At 38.6% G+C, this 19,420-nt stretch overlaps 1 protein-coding gene across 1 annotated transcript in view; it reads left to right on the top strand.

Moving 5' to 3' along the window:
- Nucleotides 1-1,346: 1,346 nt before the first annotated feature.
- The window catches only part of LOC145764736 (lysosomal-trafficking regulator-like), a 41,126-nt gene continuing 23,052 nt past the window's right edge, over nt 1,347-19,420 (top strand). The window contains 20 exon segments of the mRNA XM_082576395.1: nt 1,347-1,411; nt 2,118-2,214; nt 3,690-3,777; nt 5,158-5,339; nt 6,372-6,406; nt 6,680-6,692; nt 6,883-7,279; nt 7,517-7,683; nt 8,072-8,207; nt 8,771-9,614; nt 9,904-10,179; nt 10,580-10,708; nt 11,241-12,951; nt 13,482-13,630; nt 14,127-14,446; nt 15,158-15,364; nt 15,683-15,892; nt 16,636-16,745; nt 17,844-18,060; nt 18,827-18,928. Coding sequence (XP_082432521.1) covers nt 1,347-1,411; nt 2,118-2,214; nt 3,690-3,777; nt 5,158-5,339; nt 6,372-6,406; nt 6,680-6,692; nt 6,883-7,279; nt 7,517-7,683; nt 8,072-8,207; nt 8,771-9,614; nt 9,904-10,179; nt 10,580-10,708; nt 11,241-12,951; nt 13,482-13,630; nt 14,127-14,446; nt 15,158-15,364; nt 15,683-15,892; nt 16,636-16,745; nt 17,844-18,060; nt 18,827-18,928 — 5,455 coding nt within the window.

Raw genomic sequence — 19,420 nt, 5'->3', positions numbered from 1 at the left:
TACAAAATATTTACCTGACAAATTTTGAGTCTTTGTGTCACATTGTCAGGTGGTTGTGGGATTGTTGTTAGGTATTGGCTGCCAGGTGGCAATGACAAACGTTTTTCATCATACATGTAAATATGTTATGAAACTACAGTCAGCAACTCACCAAAAGGAAAGTTAACTGCATTATTCTGATATGCTGTATGCATCAACCTTATCGCTGAAGTTTAATTTGTTTGTCGAATTATTAAATCTGCATTTACTGAATTGTATTTGGACAAACATGTTCGAGAGTAAATATTTTCTTTGAAATTTGCTTTCTGTTTATTGGGGCAGATAGAGCAAGCTTTGACAAATACTTGTTTTCTCATGTTGGTTTTTCGGCTCGTCCCAGTTGCTTGCCAACATCTATGCATGTTAGACATTCTTGATAAGCAATAAGTATGAACAGAAGTGGTCAAAGGTGAAATGCTCATGTCGCTAAGGTTGTAATTATAGTTGATAATACGTTAGTTATCACGTTTTTGTGCATAGCAGAACGGGACTCTTCATCAGGCATATGATTATTAAATTTCTTACCTTCTTAGCTTGCAGTCAGCGAAGAACACAATAAATTGAATATCTTATTTTTTTGGCGTAAGTATTTTAGCATGCTAGCAGTAAAAACTATTGTCAGAATGCAGTCGAACCATGCAGTGTGTTTGTGTAACCCAAGCCTTAATTTTGAGGGAAGTATTTTCTTTTCATCGTTTTTCTAAACCTTATATCTTGCAAGCAATATACAATGATGTCTCAATTGACGACGATCAGAGTTTTATCAATATTTGAAATCATACAAATAAATTTGAGATGAAATGACTTGGTATAAAGAAAAGTTGACAAGGCAGTTTTAATTTTAATCACCGTCTAATAAAGGTAATTTGATTGCACAGTGCCTGTTTCATTTTTATGTTGAAAAAGTGTCATAGTCTTGTTGTGACATTCAACAAATTCCCAGTAGGTTTATACTCTCTTATTGGCGGTTTTAGTTGTAGGCCCTCGCAGTTTCACTAAATTTTACACGAAATATTTTACGTTGCCGAAAGTTTTGTATTGAAAAAAAAAAATTTCAAAAGAATACGCTTGTGGTGTGCTCTTGCAAAAATCTAAATAAGAAATTTCAATCACAGTGCTAGATTTAGAGCATTTTAATTCCCCTAATCTGTATGACTGACATTAGTCACATTTTATATCTATTTTCTTTCTGCAGCCAGGAAAGCGGCTGATTGTTTGTTTTAAGTCAAATAAGGCCTGAACATGTCATTACTCATTCTTCTTGTTTGCTAAAGAAGATTCCAGATCATGCATCTTAAACTTTAGCAATGGATGTCGTTCAGACTTTGTCTCTTGAGCTGATCGAAGGAGTATCAAGCTGCAACAACAGCAAGTAAGTGCATTTATTTTAAACTTTATTCCAGTACTTTGACCCTTTGTTGTACTGGTATCAGACTTCTTTAGTTAAAAGTCATACCAGTCATAAACTCTTTTATGTAAAGGAGTCTATGACTGGTATGGACGAAAATGGAGTTGTTTGAAACATCTTTTTTTCTGTCAAAGCGAAACAAAATTAAAAAACGAAATCAACCCAAAAAAATAGCGCTGACAACTTTTGAAACATTTTTGTACCGAATGCTTGTGAATCTGAATTGGCAAATTTGAGATCAACAAAATGATACCGCTTGTCTTTCGGAATAAAACCAATGGAAAATTTAGCATCAAAATGAAACCAGATCCTTTGAAAGCGGTTTCGAACAGAATCCGAGCGAGAGCAGTTTTATTGAATTATTTAAAAATGCCAAATTGGTTGCTGCCACGTTCCGTTTAATCTTTCGCGACTATCAGCGCTCATGCCGTTGTGATTTTTCTCTTTTCGTGTGATATTGTTCGTTTTCCGAGACAGCAATGTCTGTCATTTATAAATGACGGACATTGCTGTCTGTCATTTATAAATGACGGACATTGCTGTCTGAGTTTATCTCGGTCACAGTTACGTCCTAATTACTGCATCGACCGAAGCCTGCAACAGAGACCTAAGCGTTTCACTAGTTTTTCACGTTTCCAAATTTAACAAAAGTGCGTCACTTTTATTGAAGCTTTGATGTGGAAGGAAGCGACACTTCGCTTGCAGATTATTTGCTGAAAGGAAAAGGGTGCAAGATATTGAATCTATTGCACGACTTGATAAAAAAGGTAAGAAAAGTAGCAATCCCTCTGTTACGATTAGTATTGAAATCGCCACATTCCCTTTTTGTCTGCCAATTACAGGTTTGTATTACTAACTAGTAGATAGCATTAACATTATCACCGACTCTCCCTTTATTTAATTAACGTCATACTACTGTAAAGATACTTCCGTTTCGCGGTGATTATAATATTAAGTCTTCTCCATGAAATATAAAGGTCAATTCCATTTAGCCCCACTTAGCATTTATGCCCAATTGGCCATTTAACCAGCAGGCATCAATTACATATTATTGAATGTTAGAAATACTAGCTTTTTAAGACATGCTTTGCTGCGTAACCTGAAAAGTGAAAATGCGTTTGCTTGCGTTGCAACAATGACGAAAAACTGTGTCAGAAATTGTGTGGAATGTATAAAGAAGAAATCGAATGCATTTCAGGAAAGTTGTTTTATTTATTATGCTGTTACTGCTGAAATGTTAGGTTGTGTTGCTGAGCGTTTAAGTGCAGCTTTCATTGTAATGCAACAGGAAACAGGAAAGAGAGTAGTTAGATTCATGTTGCTTAAATGTGTCAGTTGTGATTGCCTGCAGTTAGTTTGTGTGTGCATTGAGAGAGCTTCATACAGAACAACCGGCCAAGCCATTTGAGCCTAGCTTAAATGGTACACGATGGTATATATTTGAGCACTGAGCAGCCATATATCACATGAATTGTGTGTAGGCTGAACATAAAATAATGAAAAATGTTGACGTGTGTGTTAGCTTGCATGTAGGTGACTGATTTTATGTTTGGGTAGACCACTAGACCAGGGCACACATATATCTGAGCAACATATAATTACAGCAAAAGGCATACTAATCTACTTATCCTTATACAAACTAAATCTGTATTGATCTTATAAGCGCTTTAGCCTAAGATGTTCCATGTAATCAACATTATGAAGTCTTCTATCTGCAAGATAACAATTTTATAAGTCTTTTAATCTCTAGCTCGTGATAAGTTACATATTCCAGATTTGCAATAATATCTCAATTTATGATTGTGGTCGTTTCCTCCTGACTCATTGTTCTTATGTCACTCGATTGTCTGCACCTGCCAACGTCTGTGCAGCGTTTCCCTAAGTAGCACAGCAGTATTGTGTGGGTTTGAAATAGGCTACGAAGGTTTTGTATGCAGTATATGAAATAGCATGGGAAAACATGATTTTCTGCAATATTTGTGTGTAAAAACACACGCTTTCATATACTGCGCTAGAAAGGACTTCGCTGTAAGGCTATCAGGTAGCAGAAATGACATTTCAGACAGCGCTTTATAGATACTTGAAAAGACTGGTTGTCAAGCAGAGTTTGTGTGATGGAAGCCGTTATCAGGCTGTCTCCAATCATTGCAAATGTAGTTATAATCAGCTATGGGGTAGCAATGTTATATTTTTGCATTACTCTTTATGAAAACATTAATCTTTTGTTATTTTATTTTAACAGGGGTTTTCTTGTCCTCTAGAAGTTGCTCATCTTTGTACATCCTTACTGGTCATTTTAACTTCATTTAACCCTACTGATTTTAACTCAGGTAAATATGAGTCTTTGCATAAGTTTGTCTAGTTCTAAGATAAAATCAATAAGCAGAAAACTAATTTTAGCACAAAAGCACGACTTTCTCCGGTCTGTCTTTGGGATTGTTTATTGAAAACAGTTGTAAAAAATAGTTGGTAGTATTCATTTTTGTTACTTGCATTTAATGTTTAAAGTGACGTTTCATATTTTTGTATTTACTTGAATGATGAACTAGAATAACTGTCGAATGTATTTCTATTCTATTTCCATGTAACCTCAGTGGGCAAAGGACATGCAATTGTATGCTGTTTTTATGTAGTTAACTTCTTTTACTTAATTTTTATTGCTCAGGAACCATTTATGTAAATTTTAAGATTTGCAATGGTGAAACGCATTAGGTGTATTACTGTGCACATCTGCTTGTGTTGTAATTGTAACCATATTTCAACTCCAACAATAACATTGTTTTGCCGTAGATTTGTACACATTCCAACGTTTCGTTCCACGCAACATTTCAACATATTTCTCACCGTTGGGGCACAATAATTTGCTCTCAATGGTTTTCCGTTTGCACGTTTTTTTTTAAAATACAGCAAGCGTCACTTCATAGCAGGGGTGGTCAAACGGAGGTCTTTGGGTTTTTGTTTTTTTAAATGGAATCAAAGGCCGTGCTTTTCAATTGCATTGAATTTTTTCACTACGTGAAGTGCTGACCAAGGAAAAGAAATCAATTCCGAAAAATAGCGCCAAATTTTTTTTGTTGTTGATGGTAGGTATGTTTGCAGTTTTTCACTCGAAAAGCGAAGGGCCTAGGGTTGGTCGTCTATGACTCTATGTTACTTACCAGTCACCAACATATTTTTGTTTTAGTTTCCTTGCACGACTGAAATCCTTTATCGTTGTGTCGCTTGTACCTGGGGACTTATACAGTTGCTGACTTGCTGTAAATACACTTCGTGTGTGTAGAGACCAGAAGATCCACCATGCAATGATTCATTGCTGCGTGCTGTCTTAACCGGAAGTTAATTACGTTCTCTATGTGGTTTAGTACCCTTGGATTGAGTCATATAAGCGTATCTAGTGCGATCAGTAAACAGTGCATGATTTTTGTCTTCACTGGTGAGAGACTTCTGTACCATGCAAAAAATTAAGACAGAAACTCATTCAATGTTTAACATGAAATCCCTTAATAATAATTAAGCCAATAATAATTATCAAAATTGGCCATCCAACGAATTAACTTAAGTAAAGGTTGTCTGGTTTTAAGTTGACAATTTAGTATGGAGTTGGCAGTTAGGTTACCAATTATGTGAGAAATCATCAGAAGGTTGATACTGGATTGTATATATATGTTGTGAAATAGTAATTAATGCTCATGGTAATGCGTTGCTTACAGCGCGACAGGCACTGCTTACAGAGGAATTATATACTGGTGGACACCGCTGCGAATTAGTAGATAGGTTGCTATCGCAAAACTTGAAGCAATGTGGGATTTACCAGTACAAAGTCAATTGGGTAAAATTGCATAATAACTTGTCAGAAAGAAGAAGCAAAAAACAACGCAAAGGTAGGAAGTTGTTTTGTGATGCGTACTTTTTTTTTATCTTATCTCAGTGATAATGAAATGCGTAAAGGTATAACTTCGTGTGGAGAAGATTTAAAAGTATTGTTTATTAGTTTACTATATTGCCTAAGTTACAAAGTGTTGAACGTCAGCGTTTTTCTTAGATGAAAATTTGCAGTCACATTTACCGTAGTTTGCTTTGCTATACAATCAATCTTCTCTTTTCTTCCCAAATTGATTAGACTGTGCTTCATGTCTACTCTATGTTGAAATCACTTTTGCAAAGAAAATGTTTGAATATAAATTTCATTAAAACAAGGGGCATGTTAGGCATATGTTATAACAAAACCTGTTTTTGTTGTATGACTTTTCATATTGACATTGTTTTGTAAAACAGACAGACATTGCTAAAATATGAAAACAGAATCTAAAACGGAAAGTAGGTTGAATACAGTAGGGCGTTTTCCTTTTTCATCTGACTGCTGTAATTGCTATCAATGCATTAAACCAATATTTACCAGTTGTGCCATGTGACTGTAAAATACTTTCAGGTGCTAAGCTGAAACCACGAGCTTTGAGCAATAGAATAGGAGGGCTGACACGGCAGCATCTACTAGCTCGTGAAACACCGACTCAGTCATCGGATGAAAGTTCTACCGGTGTGTTTACTTCAAAATCTATAAATGTAAGTCTAGCTTTGCTGTGTACAGTATGTATTGCGCAAAGGTCTGGCTCTTCGTTGAGCGCTTGATATTTTAACATGACGCTCGTCAGGTTTTTAACGTTAAGCAACAACGCACTGTACTCGTACTAGATAGAAGGCTTGTATCAACACTCAACAGCAGTGGAGAGTGAGGTATGATTGTGTCTCTGCTTGTTGCTGCTGTGATGTAGAATGATGCAGAAGGTAACCTTTTTGCTAGATGTTGTTACTCAAGGTCGGGCCGTTGAGGTACAGTGCAGCAGGATTAAACAGCAAAGTACCCAGTACCCACTCGTCAACAGTCTGATTAGACTTGTTTTACTTTTTCTCTTTTTCTGCTGCTTCCCTAAGGCAGCAAAAGCTTTTATATCATTACGAGTAAGCAAAAAGTGAAAAAAATCTTACAAGATTTCAGTCAGACAGTAGCAGTAATCAAAATCTGCAAAATGTGACAAACCAGGCCGCATCTCCAGGTAGTGCTTGATTAGTGCTACTAAATTTCTAACATCTACCAATAACGATGGAATTCATTTAGACACAAGCACATTGCCACTTGGCGAGTTTTCCCATAAGATTCCCATAGTTTTCACATAAAATATTACATTGTATCAATTCAAGGTTTTTTATCACTTTATAGAAAGCTGTGCGCAGCCCAAAATGCGATGTGAGCGAAAATAGGAAAAGCTTCACCAAATGTTCATTCGTTACAAGTGATCAATGATTCTATATTTTATTATGAAATGAATTTGAATATTAAGATTTAAGCGAGTTTTTCGCATAATTTGCTCACTGTTCAACTTGCTAGTCACAGAACACGTGCTTATACCTTTACCCTTTTTTGTTGTTTTGCTTAGGAATCTCATCTGTTAAAGAAACTTAGCAATTCTCGTCCTACTCCAGCAAAAGCAAGAACTGGAGACCAACCGTTTTTAAAGACCCGGGCGAAGTTTAAGATGAGCGTTGAATCAACTAAAAACCAGACAGAAAATTGCGTCGTCGCTGATGTGAATGGTTTAGACGAGGGACGACAAAAAACAGAAGAGAAGTTGAAGAAATATGACAACGTCGATGCCTTTGAAGGACCATTCCATCTTGCAACTGTGTTATTGGACTTACTGGAAAGCTCGTTCTGTTCTAAATATTCTTGTCCTAGTCATTCCAATGAACCAAGCAGCCCCACCGATGGTGATTCCCCTATGTCAATGGCTATTCAGCTTGTCTCAGCTATAACTGCACTGCAACAGACAAAAGGTGACAGCAATGTTTTATATATTTTCTTTCACTATATTCCATTCTTCTGAACGCTATCCTCGATCTTAATGTTACATTTCCCAGACAGCAGTTTTATCTGCAAATCTGAGCGAGATAAAGTTGCTGTCTGGGTTCTTCCTTTGCGTTTGATGTACCGGCACGCAAATTCGCATAACGTGTAATGATCGCAAAGTTATCCTACCTAAATATCGTCCCCATCTGCTATCTTTCTTTTAGTCGCCTTCACTCGTTCAAATTCTGTGGACAACAACAAACTGATGTCGCAAATCTCTTTTGAGGATACGAGATGGACTTCGGAGTCATTGTCTCACCTACAAAGACTGGTTTTAAGGACAGTAATCGTCTTGTGCCACGTCGGCTTGGAGCATGGAGAGGATGTCAATGTATGTAGTTACTGAAAGCCACTACTTTTACAAGAAAGTAAACGTGAAAATGTAAAGCTGTGAACATGTTAACGAAATGGATACCCAATTTCAGGTTGATTTTGCGTTTACCGGCGTGTTTTTGTATATCTTTCATTTGCGTTTCCACGAAAACTTGCACAGGAAAGCGTCATTGTTTTTGATACATTCTTCAAAGTAAACCTGTTTTTAGTTGAGGCCATTTGAAAGCCGCTTGCCTAAGAAAAACTGCCAATGCACCTTGCGCTGACGCCAGGTGGATTGCTCCTCCTCCTTCTTACTGTACAATTATACCGTCTGTAATGTGGTGTAGTAATAGCTTCCAGCAACTGTAGCGGCTAATCCTTGAGTAGAGCATCTATTTTTGCAGGAGTTAGTGCAATGCCAGGCTGTTGATTCTTTACTGCGAGTATCAAGTGACATTTTAAGCAAAGGTGGAATGATTCCACACGGAAGTAATCCTCGACCTGGCCTGTACAACCGCTTCAAGAAAATTGATTCTCTTGGTGCGTATGACGCGTTATTAATTTCACTTGGTTACTATGACAATCAACAGCTTCCGCAGTGAGCAGATTTTTGCAGCTACACTTTGCCCACGTCATGTATTTAAACTTAATTTTAGAAGAAGCACTGATGTTGTATAAAGATAGATTGCTGTTTGTTTATATCTTGTCTCTTTGACCCAGCTGTTTTGTGTTTATCCGAGTTGCCAATGGTGTGTGATGTATACCATTCGTATTCTCGTAGGTTTTATTAACTGATTTTTCTATATTTTCCATAGTCAATGATGATGTTATTTGGATTTGTGGTGGTTCGAAGTTCAGTAGCCTCACTTTCTTGATTTTAGGTGGCTTTGATTCCATCTTCGACATTTTCTATCGCAGCAGTGTTTATTGCAACTATTGTTGCTTCACGCATGCTTATTAGTTTTCGTCGTTTTCGTTAGTTATAAAAACCACGCGTTTTCAAACGACAATAAGATAGTTATTTCTTTTTTTTCCCACATTTTGTTTCTTAATTTTAAAGAATTTTTGTCGAAAGAGTAGTTGAAAACTTTCCATATCTACAGATAATATGAAAGATCCAAATGACGACGACGTCGATAATATGAGGCAGGCCACCGCTTCATCGAATGGTCCCGTTCCCACGGTCATTTTAGATGGTAGCGATTGCGATGAGCTCAGCAACGAAACGTTGACATTTCAAGAAAAGTTCAAGGACAAATATTGCAAATTAAAGAGACAAGTGTTTGTGGATTACGATTCTGACATTCCTCCGTGCCTTTTGTTTGTGGCTGACGTTGTCACCGGTCTCTTTGGTGTCCTTTCTCGTGCTTTGCAAACCTCTCCGGCAACGACCAATCCAAAACAGTTGTCGGAAGTGTGTTCGCTTATGCACGAGTTCAACAACTGTCGCGGTTTTATTGTATTCTCATCGCTGTTACAGCAAGTCAGTGCCTTATGTGACGATGTCAATCAGAACTATGAAACGATGAAAAATAACGGGCCTGGTCCGTTACTTTCTCCGTTAAAATCACCTTGTTACATCAAAATCAAATCTCAATTTTCTCCCACCAAAGACCACCACTCTAACAAACCTGCGCTGTCGGAAAGTATGTCTTACCACATGTTCATCAGGTTGCTGTCTGTTCATGAAGAAGCCATAACCACGATACAGAGGTCAAAGGTCGAGTACATGCACAAAGTGACATGCTCACGCCGAAACCACAGGTTGTGCGTTCTCAGCAAATTGGTTCCATCACATCATGTCTTGCTTGGTATGGAGGCGCGGTACTCAGCGGTAAAGCCTCTGGACAAGGATTTACGCCACTCCAACAATTGCTTCATGAAAAAATCGACTTTCGGTGTTAAAAACGCCGACAAGTCTAAAGGTGGAAGCAACCCCTCGACCAGGTATCATTACATTTCATGCAAATATTGTCATTTGACTGCTGTATCAAACAATCTTGGAATAACGTACATGGTGCTTTGAAGTGGCATTTTAAGGGTATCGGTAATAAAAACGTGTTCTTCTGCATTCTTATAAACTTGATTATAAGTGGAAATGTTGTGTTTAATGAAGTCTTTAGTCTAGATTTTAGAGATTTAACATCCAAGTACAATCCAAGAGCAAGATTAAGATGATCTCTGAAAAAACGACGTAAAGATTCTATACCATTGACCGATTTACTTTTTGTTTCAGTGATGAAGATGGTGTTTGCGCAGTTGCCACTGGTGTAAAATTTTTGGTTGATCTCGCTGTGACTTTAAAATCCCGTTCAAACTTCTTGAGGGAAATCCTCCGTACGTTGGACAGGATTGGTATTTGCCGCTGTATGCCTTTGTCCTCCATTGTCGCTCCTTTCCTATGCAATATTTCAAAATGGAGCGATAAAACACAAAATATTGCTCTTGCCATTATCGGAAAAATGATCCTTCATCACTTCAATGAAGATGAGGTCACGCCGCGCCAGCAAAAGTGAGTGTAGATAGTTTAATTCGCATTGTCTGGCAGTTACACTAGTTTAAACAATCATTCAAAAATTAACAACGACAAAGTTGCCAAACCAGCTGTTGCTCTTATGATTATACTTAACAAGAATGCTTGATTTGATCCATATGATGTTTTGTAAAGTGTAAAGTGTTAATAGAAAGAAGTTGTGTTTTGAATAGATTTCTTTGACAAATCAGTAGTGGTCGAGTAGTGTAATCAGATCAAAGACAAAAAGTTTGTCACTGCAATTTCTAAGTGGAAAGACTGTTTCTCATCTTTGTCTGCATCTTCACTTTTGACTAAAGCAAAATGTTCATTCATCATATGCACTTTTTCTTGAGAATGTTTTAAATCACTAAGTTCTATATTCTGTTATATTTTACAGCGAAAGTTTCTCCTCCACATCTATGCATCTTTTGTATCTCCCTAAAACCTGGACACCACGATCATCTTTGGATGCTTCTTCTGTCAAACAAGATTTAGTTCAATCCAAGGAACCGAACTCCAGCTGGAGGTGCTTATTTTGCTTGAATTATAACGAAGTTGTTGTTTTTTTTTTTTGCATTTTTTGTGCTTATGTAAACTTTAAGGAAGTTTAACATCCCTTTTACGTCGTTTCCTCAGCAGTGCTTGAAAATGCTGACGTCTTGAGATGTTGTCATGTGCATCGGATGTGAAAATATTTAAAAATACGAAGTTGTTTTGAGTCACTGTCTGCATAGCATGTTTATTTTCATACAATGTTAGGATATCTCAATTCAAAAGAAAAATTAAAATTTCTGCTTTGTTTTTTGTCGTATTCAGACTTATGGTTTGTGATAGAAGGCAGACACCGACAAAAAGTTTTAAAGTTGGCAATGTGCTTAGCATTTTGTCTTGGTTTAAACTTTTCTATCATTTCTTTCATACTATGTGCTAACTGCTAAGCTAACTTTTTTCATTTTTGAAATTCCTACTTTGTTTTCGTTTGGCATTGAGTGCTTTTTTAATCCTAACGTTCATTTTATTGAAAAAAATTTAATAAGACAACATCTATCTATCTTTAGGCACTCCTTGCCAGTGAACATGAAAATGTCAGACTCACCTTCGGTATCTTCTGCTTCAAAATATGAATCTATAGAAGGAATGATGTTCAAATACAATGTAGACTTTCCCTGGTTATCACTGTGTCTGTATCAGCCCTTGTTGCACAACAACAATGGAGATTTAGCCCTCAAAGTTGCCTTACACTTGCAGTCACTATCTCGACATTTATGCAACTCGGCCAAAAGTGCTCTTTTAACTTTGGTGTTAGTTCCAGTGTTATGCAAGTATGCCGGCGTAACGTGGGATACATCAATGGAGACTCTTTGTACCGAGAAGCAAGACTATTCTGAAGACGTCGTCTTTCTCATATTAGGAACCTTGCTTCAGTTTCTGGAAGAATCTGCCATTTGCCAAGCGTTGTTCGTGAGGCACGGTGGGATGAAAGCACTCAACGAAATATTCGTCAAAGCATTCTTTGAACAGGAGAAGGAAAACCCGCCCAGTGGAAGTGTCGTTGCGGTCGTGCTTGACATGATGAGGATCATGTGTTTGTCCACGGTGACTCTGTCCAATCATGCCAATGTTGCTTTATTCAAAGCAAACTCGAAACGTTATTTGGCAAAGCAACAGAGCTTGGACATTTGTGGAGGGGCTCTGTCTGAGACAGGAGGAGTGCGTTCTTTTTTTCGTGGCATTTCTTTTTCATGGGGCAATGACAAGCGCAGAGCGAAAGACTTACAAGATCGTCTTCCCTCTGGTGACAATGCAAGCTCAAGAACAATGCCAACAGGCAAACCGCCATCTTCTGCTGACAATCAGCTCTACTCCACCGTGAACGTGAACGAAAATTCCGTCTACTTTTTCGAGCTGAAAAAGCTCGTCCGCATGGCGATGGACATCACCGGCGCAACATCACACGACCGCTCCAAAGAAATGATGAGAAAGGCGAAGAACTTTGTTCGGGGTGTAAGTGGGGCAGATTCGACAGACTCGGAAAACAATGAACTGAGATCATCGTTGAAGAAACGTAAGCGCAAGATGTCTGAAACGTCCGGCTATCGGTCCACCAGCCCAGAGCGGTCTGCAACCAACGATCAAATGTCTGTTGGAAGCCATAGCGGCACTTCAACGCTCAGCTACGTTGCTGACAGTGTTGATCTCCCAGGCGAAGGGGAATTGCAGCAGTGGAAAGACATCGCTGACTTATGGAACGTTCTTGGCCTTGCTGTTCCACAAGACGGTCAGCTCTGTTCCTTGTTCATCGAATTAAACGGTTTTGAAGTCGCGCTAAAGCTCCTCAACCTCATATCCATCGGAGTCAACTCATACTTCGAAAGCGAGTGGGATTTCACACAAACTACTGCAGACCAAACGACCAACGGGAGTTTGTTACAAAGTACAAGCTTAAGTTCTTCTTTCGAGGTTTCCGCCGAGAAAAACCCAAAATTTGGCAGCAGCGAGAAAGTGTTTGAACAACGAAACACCATTCCAAAAATTGAGGTCACAAGCCCTGAAAGGGGGCTGAAGAAAGCTACAAGCCTCGACAATATCTTATCTGAAACATTCAACATAAGTTTGTTCAAATCAGCCACCCCTGACACTTGCACTGCACAGGCATCAGTCACATCAGTTGTTGACAATGAAGTGAAGCAGCACGTTTTGGAACAGAAGTTGAACCTGTTTACCTCCTGCCTGCGTGTATGTCTTTTCTGCGCTAAACTGCATGATCAGGTAAAATTCTAATCTGTAACATCATTTTAATGCTTTTTTATTACGATCATCCCCCAGGCAGCAATCCAGGTCTTTATTTACACTAATTCAATGTCTGCAGACGTTGTATCAATTTAAAAAGGCTGATTTGCTGATTGGGAATTTATTGGTTGGAGGCCAACAAGCAAAATCCGTACTTTTTACATTGATTCAGTGTCCTCAGGAATATAATCAACGTGAAAAAGGCTTCAAGAACTTTGTTAGTTGATTCCAACGAAACGGTGCATGGCTTTATTTAGATCGGAATTACTCATACGGATTAGCACGATTACTACTTGTCGACTTTCGTTGAACCCTACTGGCTTGAACAAAGATCAGCAATTATGAAACTCGTTTTCTGTTTACTTGAAATGTTGTGCACTTCCAGACAGAAAAATCCATCTTTTTACGTTGATTCAACGTCTGCAGATGTTGAATCATTGTGAAAACGACGGATTTTGCTGTCTGGGCACTGAGTTAGATTGATGTAATTGTAACACAATCTCTTCCAGTTTGAACTCGACCCGACTGACGTCATCAGCATGCTCAAGCCGGCATTGCATGGCAAAATATCTTCCGTGGAATTTTCTCGAATGCTTCACAGCTCTCTCTTTAGAGCAGCGATTAAACCGGTTAAAAAGGTTGACGGACAATTTATCAGGTTTGTGTAAAAGAAAATCTTGTTACGTCACCGTTAAGTCCATGTGGGGAGCAGTTGTTGGAATTTTGCACTGACCATAATACGTTGATACATTCGTTATTTTAACGCTAGTTATTCCTTAAAGGTTTGAATTAGATCGCAGATGTGATTTCAATTTTATATTCAACAAAAAAGGTTTCGTTTCTGCAACAGAAAAAATACAATACTAAAACTACAATTTCGGTAAAGATATCATTTTGTTGAACCTAATCAAAGAAAACACTATATTATGTAGCCTAAAACGTTCGCACTTTTTTGTTTCTTTAGCCTCGTCATAATGTAGTTGTGTTGTTTGGTTTCGTTTGCTTATCAACTGAAATTTAAAAATTAAAACTACATCCGGTTTCTTGGGTTCTTTCTGTATATATTACTATTTTTTATTTACGCACGGTGTTCGCGCGTTCACTTCCTCAGTACAAACGCATTTACTTGATGGTTGCAATGTTTTCATTTTCAGGTTGAAAACCGTGCTTCACGGTTTGCAGCGTGTCATCAACAGCGGTGGTTCCGCGCATCGCATGTTCACTCGCAGCAATTCCCTCAATCCTCTTCGCAACCTCACACCTGTCAATCAACCAGACAACCGTGATCAGTTGCTTGGAAGCCAACTGACAAGATCCCAGTATGGACTCAATACTCCTCCGACTCCTTTCTCTGATGGCATGGGATCTCACCATGCGACGCGGGATGACGATGATGATGAAGATACCTTGTCTGATGGATTCTCTTCCGATGGCTACGATGGAGACTCAGAAACTGATTCCCATTTTTCAACTGGTAATTGAATTTTATGATTTATCATAAGGATGTCAAAGTGGTTCATGTTTTATCGATTTCCCAACAACTTTATCAGCTACTTGTTCTACCTGTATTGAAGACTGAGATTGATATGGTTTATCTTGCAGTTAAATGTCATGTTCGTTGTTTATGTGGTGACTGTAATTAACATATCACCTTGTTGCCCCGAGGCTGGCTAGTGGTGTGGTATCGCCCGCCTTTACTTTTTTCACATATCTACTTCTGGGCATGATCAATAAGAATTGAATTTGATTAAAGAGCATTATTCAAATTATCCAGAAACTAAAATAAAACTAAAAAAAGATAAATGTTTTTGGCCAAGCACTGTGCTTTCCTTTGGACAAAATAAAACAAGTACATCTAACGAAAAAAAAGTACAATATGTAAGAAAACGTATAAAAATGTTTCACTTAAAATCACACTCAACCCAATAAGGAAACCTTCATCCTAGAAGAGCCTCACTGAAACAGTCGGGCGATCTGCTTTTTGCAAGAATGTGAACTGGTAGCTACGCAAGAGTAGTCGATGAACAAACAAGACGAACGATAGCTGGTTATTGTTTTTACCAACAAAGACACAATGCAACGCCAAAAAATTTTGATTTTGTTTTGGTATGGGCTTTTGTGGAGAATGGAAACAGTAACCTGCACTACATGCCTGTTGCTGACTTTATGTTTTTCATCACCACAGGCATGTCGAGTACGAACTGCTTGACACCAAACAAGAACGATGGTCTAGCCAATGATTGCACAGAACTTTCCGGAGTATGCCTCCAGTTCTGCGCTGGACCGTTGGTGCATCCTGAGTTGATCCTTCTCTCTATAGAGCTGCTGGGAAATGTATCTCATCCAGAAAACATGGACTCGGGTGAAGAAAGCGAAGACTTGAGCGATGAAGGTACATAACATTGTGCAACCATGGTGTAGTTGTGTTAGATTCCTGCTTAAAAAAGTTCGTTTTTGAGAGGATGAAGTTTGGAAAGCATGGGACTTTTGTAAAGTCGGGTTTACATTTTTTTTTTATGTTGTTCCAAATCACAAAGTTTTTTCCCCGGCAAGCAAAATCTGTCCTTTTTACATTGACTAAACGTCTGCAGCCGTTCAATTAATGTAAAAAAGAGGTATTTTTCTGGCTGGGAATCGATCTTCTTTGCTTGTTTTTCTTAGCTTTGTATAAAAACCTTGTATCACCAAATAAGGTTGTCTATATTTGAAGGAACAGACTTGAATGGTGATGTCAGTCCGCCGACGGAGCTAACGATGACGACGCGAGACGAGGTGTCCCTGTCTGTAATCCGGTCCCTGGTGCAGGTCGCTTCCTATTCGAAAGGAAATCTTAACAAAATGGCGAAGAAGAATGACGTTGCATCAGCTTGCTTGTCGCATTTTGCGAGTTATTTACAAACCGATCGAGAAAGTTGGAAAAGTATGTCAAGTTCGGTTGCTATCGTATTCCACCAATAATTGCTTTTTGTGCATTTTTTTTCTCACGGCTTAGTACTGTTTATGTCATGTTTTTAGAGGTATACGAGTCATGACGTGGGATACATCAGGTTTTATTTTATCATCGTCCAAATTCGGTTTTGTCCCTGCTAGCGGTAGTGAGGGTGACCGATTCTTTCCTTGCAGCGATTGTTTTCACTTCTATTCTGCATCTCATTCTATGCATCACATCTTCTTCCTTCAGTTCGACTTTGTCTGCCTCATTTTTCACCTGTTCTTTTTGGACGTCCCGTTTCCTCTTCTCACCTACCCTCAAAGTAAAGATTTCCGAAGAAAACTTCTTTCCTCCCTCCTTAGTACAGGTCCATACCATCTTACTCTGTCTTGGCAAGTTGTTCAATAGTCTCCCTCATCTCTAGCATATCCATCAATTCTTTGCTCTTTCCGTTTTTTTTTCTCAGAATTGCAAGTTTACACTCTCTCTTAGCACCCGTGTCTTGCTGTCGTACAGTAATGCAGGCCGCACACAACTCCTGTAGACTTTCCCTTTTATTTTTAACAAAAACGTTTTTCCGTATAACATTCCTCACATTCTCTGAACTTTTGCAATGTTGTTGTTGTATTGCAACGCATCTGATTTTTATGCAACAGTACAACTATAAGAGGTAAAAATTGCAAAAGGTAATAGTTCAACATATGAGCAAACATTTGAACTTCTCTTTCCAGATCACCGAAAGCATCTGTTAGTTTTGTGCATGATGTTAAACAAGCATGCCATGACTTCCAAGCACATTCGGCTCATCTTGTCAAAGTTCAACACCAAACATCCTCCCACGGTGAGTGATGCTGACGAAGAAACTGTAGGCCTATTGGTTAACTTGGGAATTAAAATGTACATCGTTTTTCCACTGTGTTGAACTATTTTGCTGTTGTGGACCTCATCAGTAATGATACGTGATAACTATGCATTGTCAACCACTTGTACAGTAATTATAGTCGCTAGCGTTGACGGGTCCTGGGAGTACTTTTGGATCCTGCCCGGGATGATTTTTGGATGCCGTAGTCTTTCCAAGCGGCCCGGGATGATTTTAGGATGCCTTAATCTTTCCAAGCGGCCCGGGATGATTTTAGGATGCCGTAATCTTTCCAAGCGGCCCGGGATGATTTTAGGATGCCGTAATCTTTCCAAGCGACCCGGAAACTAAGAAACCGCCCAGTATTCTTTTTAGATAGTCTGTTTTTTAAAAGTGTTTTGATTTGGGACCCGAGAATCTCATTAGTGCCGGCTCCAAATTCTCCCTTCAATTTTTGGGAATGCGTGTTCACTGTGATGCAAAGCGCTGAAAAAGCCAGTTGTAGGAAAATGTATTGCAAATTGTTCCGCACAATTGTTATGTCTCCCCTGTGCTCTTCACATTTTCAAGCACTTCATTTCCATCTTCAAAGTTGTTTAATCTTCTCTCTGGTTTGACAATCTTTGTTCGTAACAATGCTTGCTTGTAGCAGCACCAACTATTCAAGCACAAAATTTGTCTTGCTGATATTATAATCCGAATTATATTAGCTTCGTTGTTATATAATTATCTACTCTTTATTCCGGATCCTTACAGGATTAACATTGTTTAAATTCCAACATGTCTAGTGTCTACTATCACTCTGCTTAACCTTGTATGCCTTCTTTCCATATGGACAGTTGGACACGCGTCAGTGCGGTCTCTGTCTCTTTGAGATTACCATTGCGAAATTTCACAATGGCGACTTCTGCATCATTGCAATTCAGACCTAAAACCGTCGAGATTCGAAACAATGTTTTGGATTTTACTAAACAGCGTTATTTCTCGATGTGGTTTGATGTACCATCACATCAATTCGTAATCTTGTTACACAAAAAAAAAAGAACTAAAAACCGCAAATCAATGCTTTATTTTCTCAAGATGGAGTTGCTTGACTATTTACTCGAACTGGTGGAGAACCAACAGTTTGGCCCAAACTGGTACATGCAGTTCTCATGGATGAAGCCAGGCGAGGATGGCACCGGGTCGCAATATGAAAGCGACGACGAGAATGAGGAAATTGATTTGAAGCAACCAGATGTTTCCAACAGCCGAAGCTTGACCGTCTGGGAAGTAGCACCACTGCATATGCCTCTTGGTGAACACAAATAATTAATTTCTAGAGTCGACTACTTTGCCTCAAATCGAGGCTTCATGTTATGCAAGTAGCAAGGGTTAAGCGTTTTACGTCGCTGAAACGTCACCTGATGTTAACGCTTTAAGCACAACTTTGTGGTCCAGGCATGAAAAGTAGCTGACATCATAGAAAATTTAATTCAAAGGCTTTCTAACTTCTGTAGACCAGTTTTCTTGTGCATAATGAAACGTTTGAACGATTTTTCTTAGTATGAACTTTGCGGTTGATGCGATTGATGCATTTGAGCATGTCGATTGATGCGGTTGATGCAGTGATGCATTTCAAACAACTTTTGCATACTCGATAATATTACTTCGTGGCATTCCTTCTACCTCAAGTATGCACCGCCAAGTGTGGCGAAGACGAATTGTCGAAAAAACGTTTCTCCGAAATTCCTTGGCGTAATTCAAGGATAACGTGCATGGTAGCCTATTGTCAAAATAAAGAAGTTACATAAGTGTGTGTAATGTATATAACATAATTACATAATTATGTTGTTTATCGCTTTGCTTAGCGTTTTTGCGTTACTTTGAGTATTTTTTTTGTAGCATTGTTTAAGTATGTATTTTTTGTACCAGTAGGATTAGTTTTACCAACTTGGAACGTTTGCAAGTGCAAGCATATAGCGACATCAAACACATTGTTGCAGCTTCTTTGCTTCTGTGAACCGGTCTGCATTTGGCTATAGTTAACGTGTCAATTCATTGCTATTTCATTTGTTTCTCAGAAAATCGTGTAGCGTGGCCGCCGTTGGACAGCGGCATTACAATCTCGCTCTGGTTGAAAACAAGCCCGGGAGAAGTCGAGCCAAGCAAGAATCCCAACTTCGGTAATAGTATGAGCTTATGCGTGAATGTGATCTCATTCTTATCAGCTTTTGCCTCTTCTAAGATTTTTGTTTCCGAATGGCAAGATCTGCTATTCGATCCCACAGCTGCTTCTTGTTTGTTTTTAAACAATGCTCTTTCTTGCTGGCCATGCTTCATCATCCAAGGTTTTTTGTCTACGATAAAAAACATGCAAATTAGCTTGATACTAATTTGGTCACTTTGTAAAAGTTGCCTTTAGGATATCGAAAGAATTTAGTAAATTCTCACTTGTGCTCTTGGGATCGTGCGCGGTGAGACAACAATGCATTCAAATATATGTGTGTCACATTCCATCGCAATTTCATTTCTCGTTTATGCTGCATTTTTGTCGAAAAGTTGATAATATCTGAACTATGCTACTATTCTTAGGGTGAACTTGCGGTTGTAAATTCGTTCAAGCAAATTTCTGATTTTTCTGGTTGTTGAAGTTCCTCTCGTGAACGGATGCTCAC

This window comes from Aplidium turbinatum, chromosome 1, assembly GCF_918807975.1.
Source record: "Aplidium turbinatum chromosome 1, kaAplTurb1.1, whole genome shotgun sequence".
NCBI lineage: Eukaryota > Metazoa > Chordata > Ascidiacea > Aplousobranchia > Polyclinidae > Aplidium > Aplidium turbinatum.
This window is presented reverse-complemented; position numbering and strand designations above follow the sequence as displayed.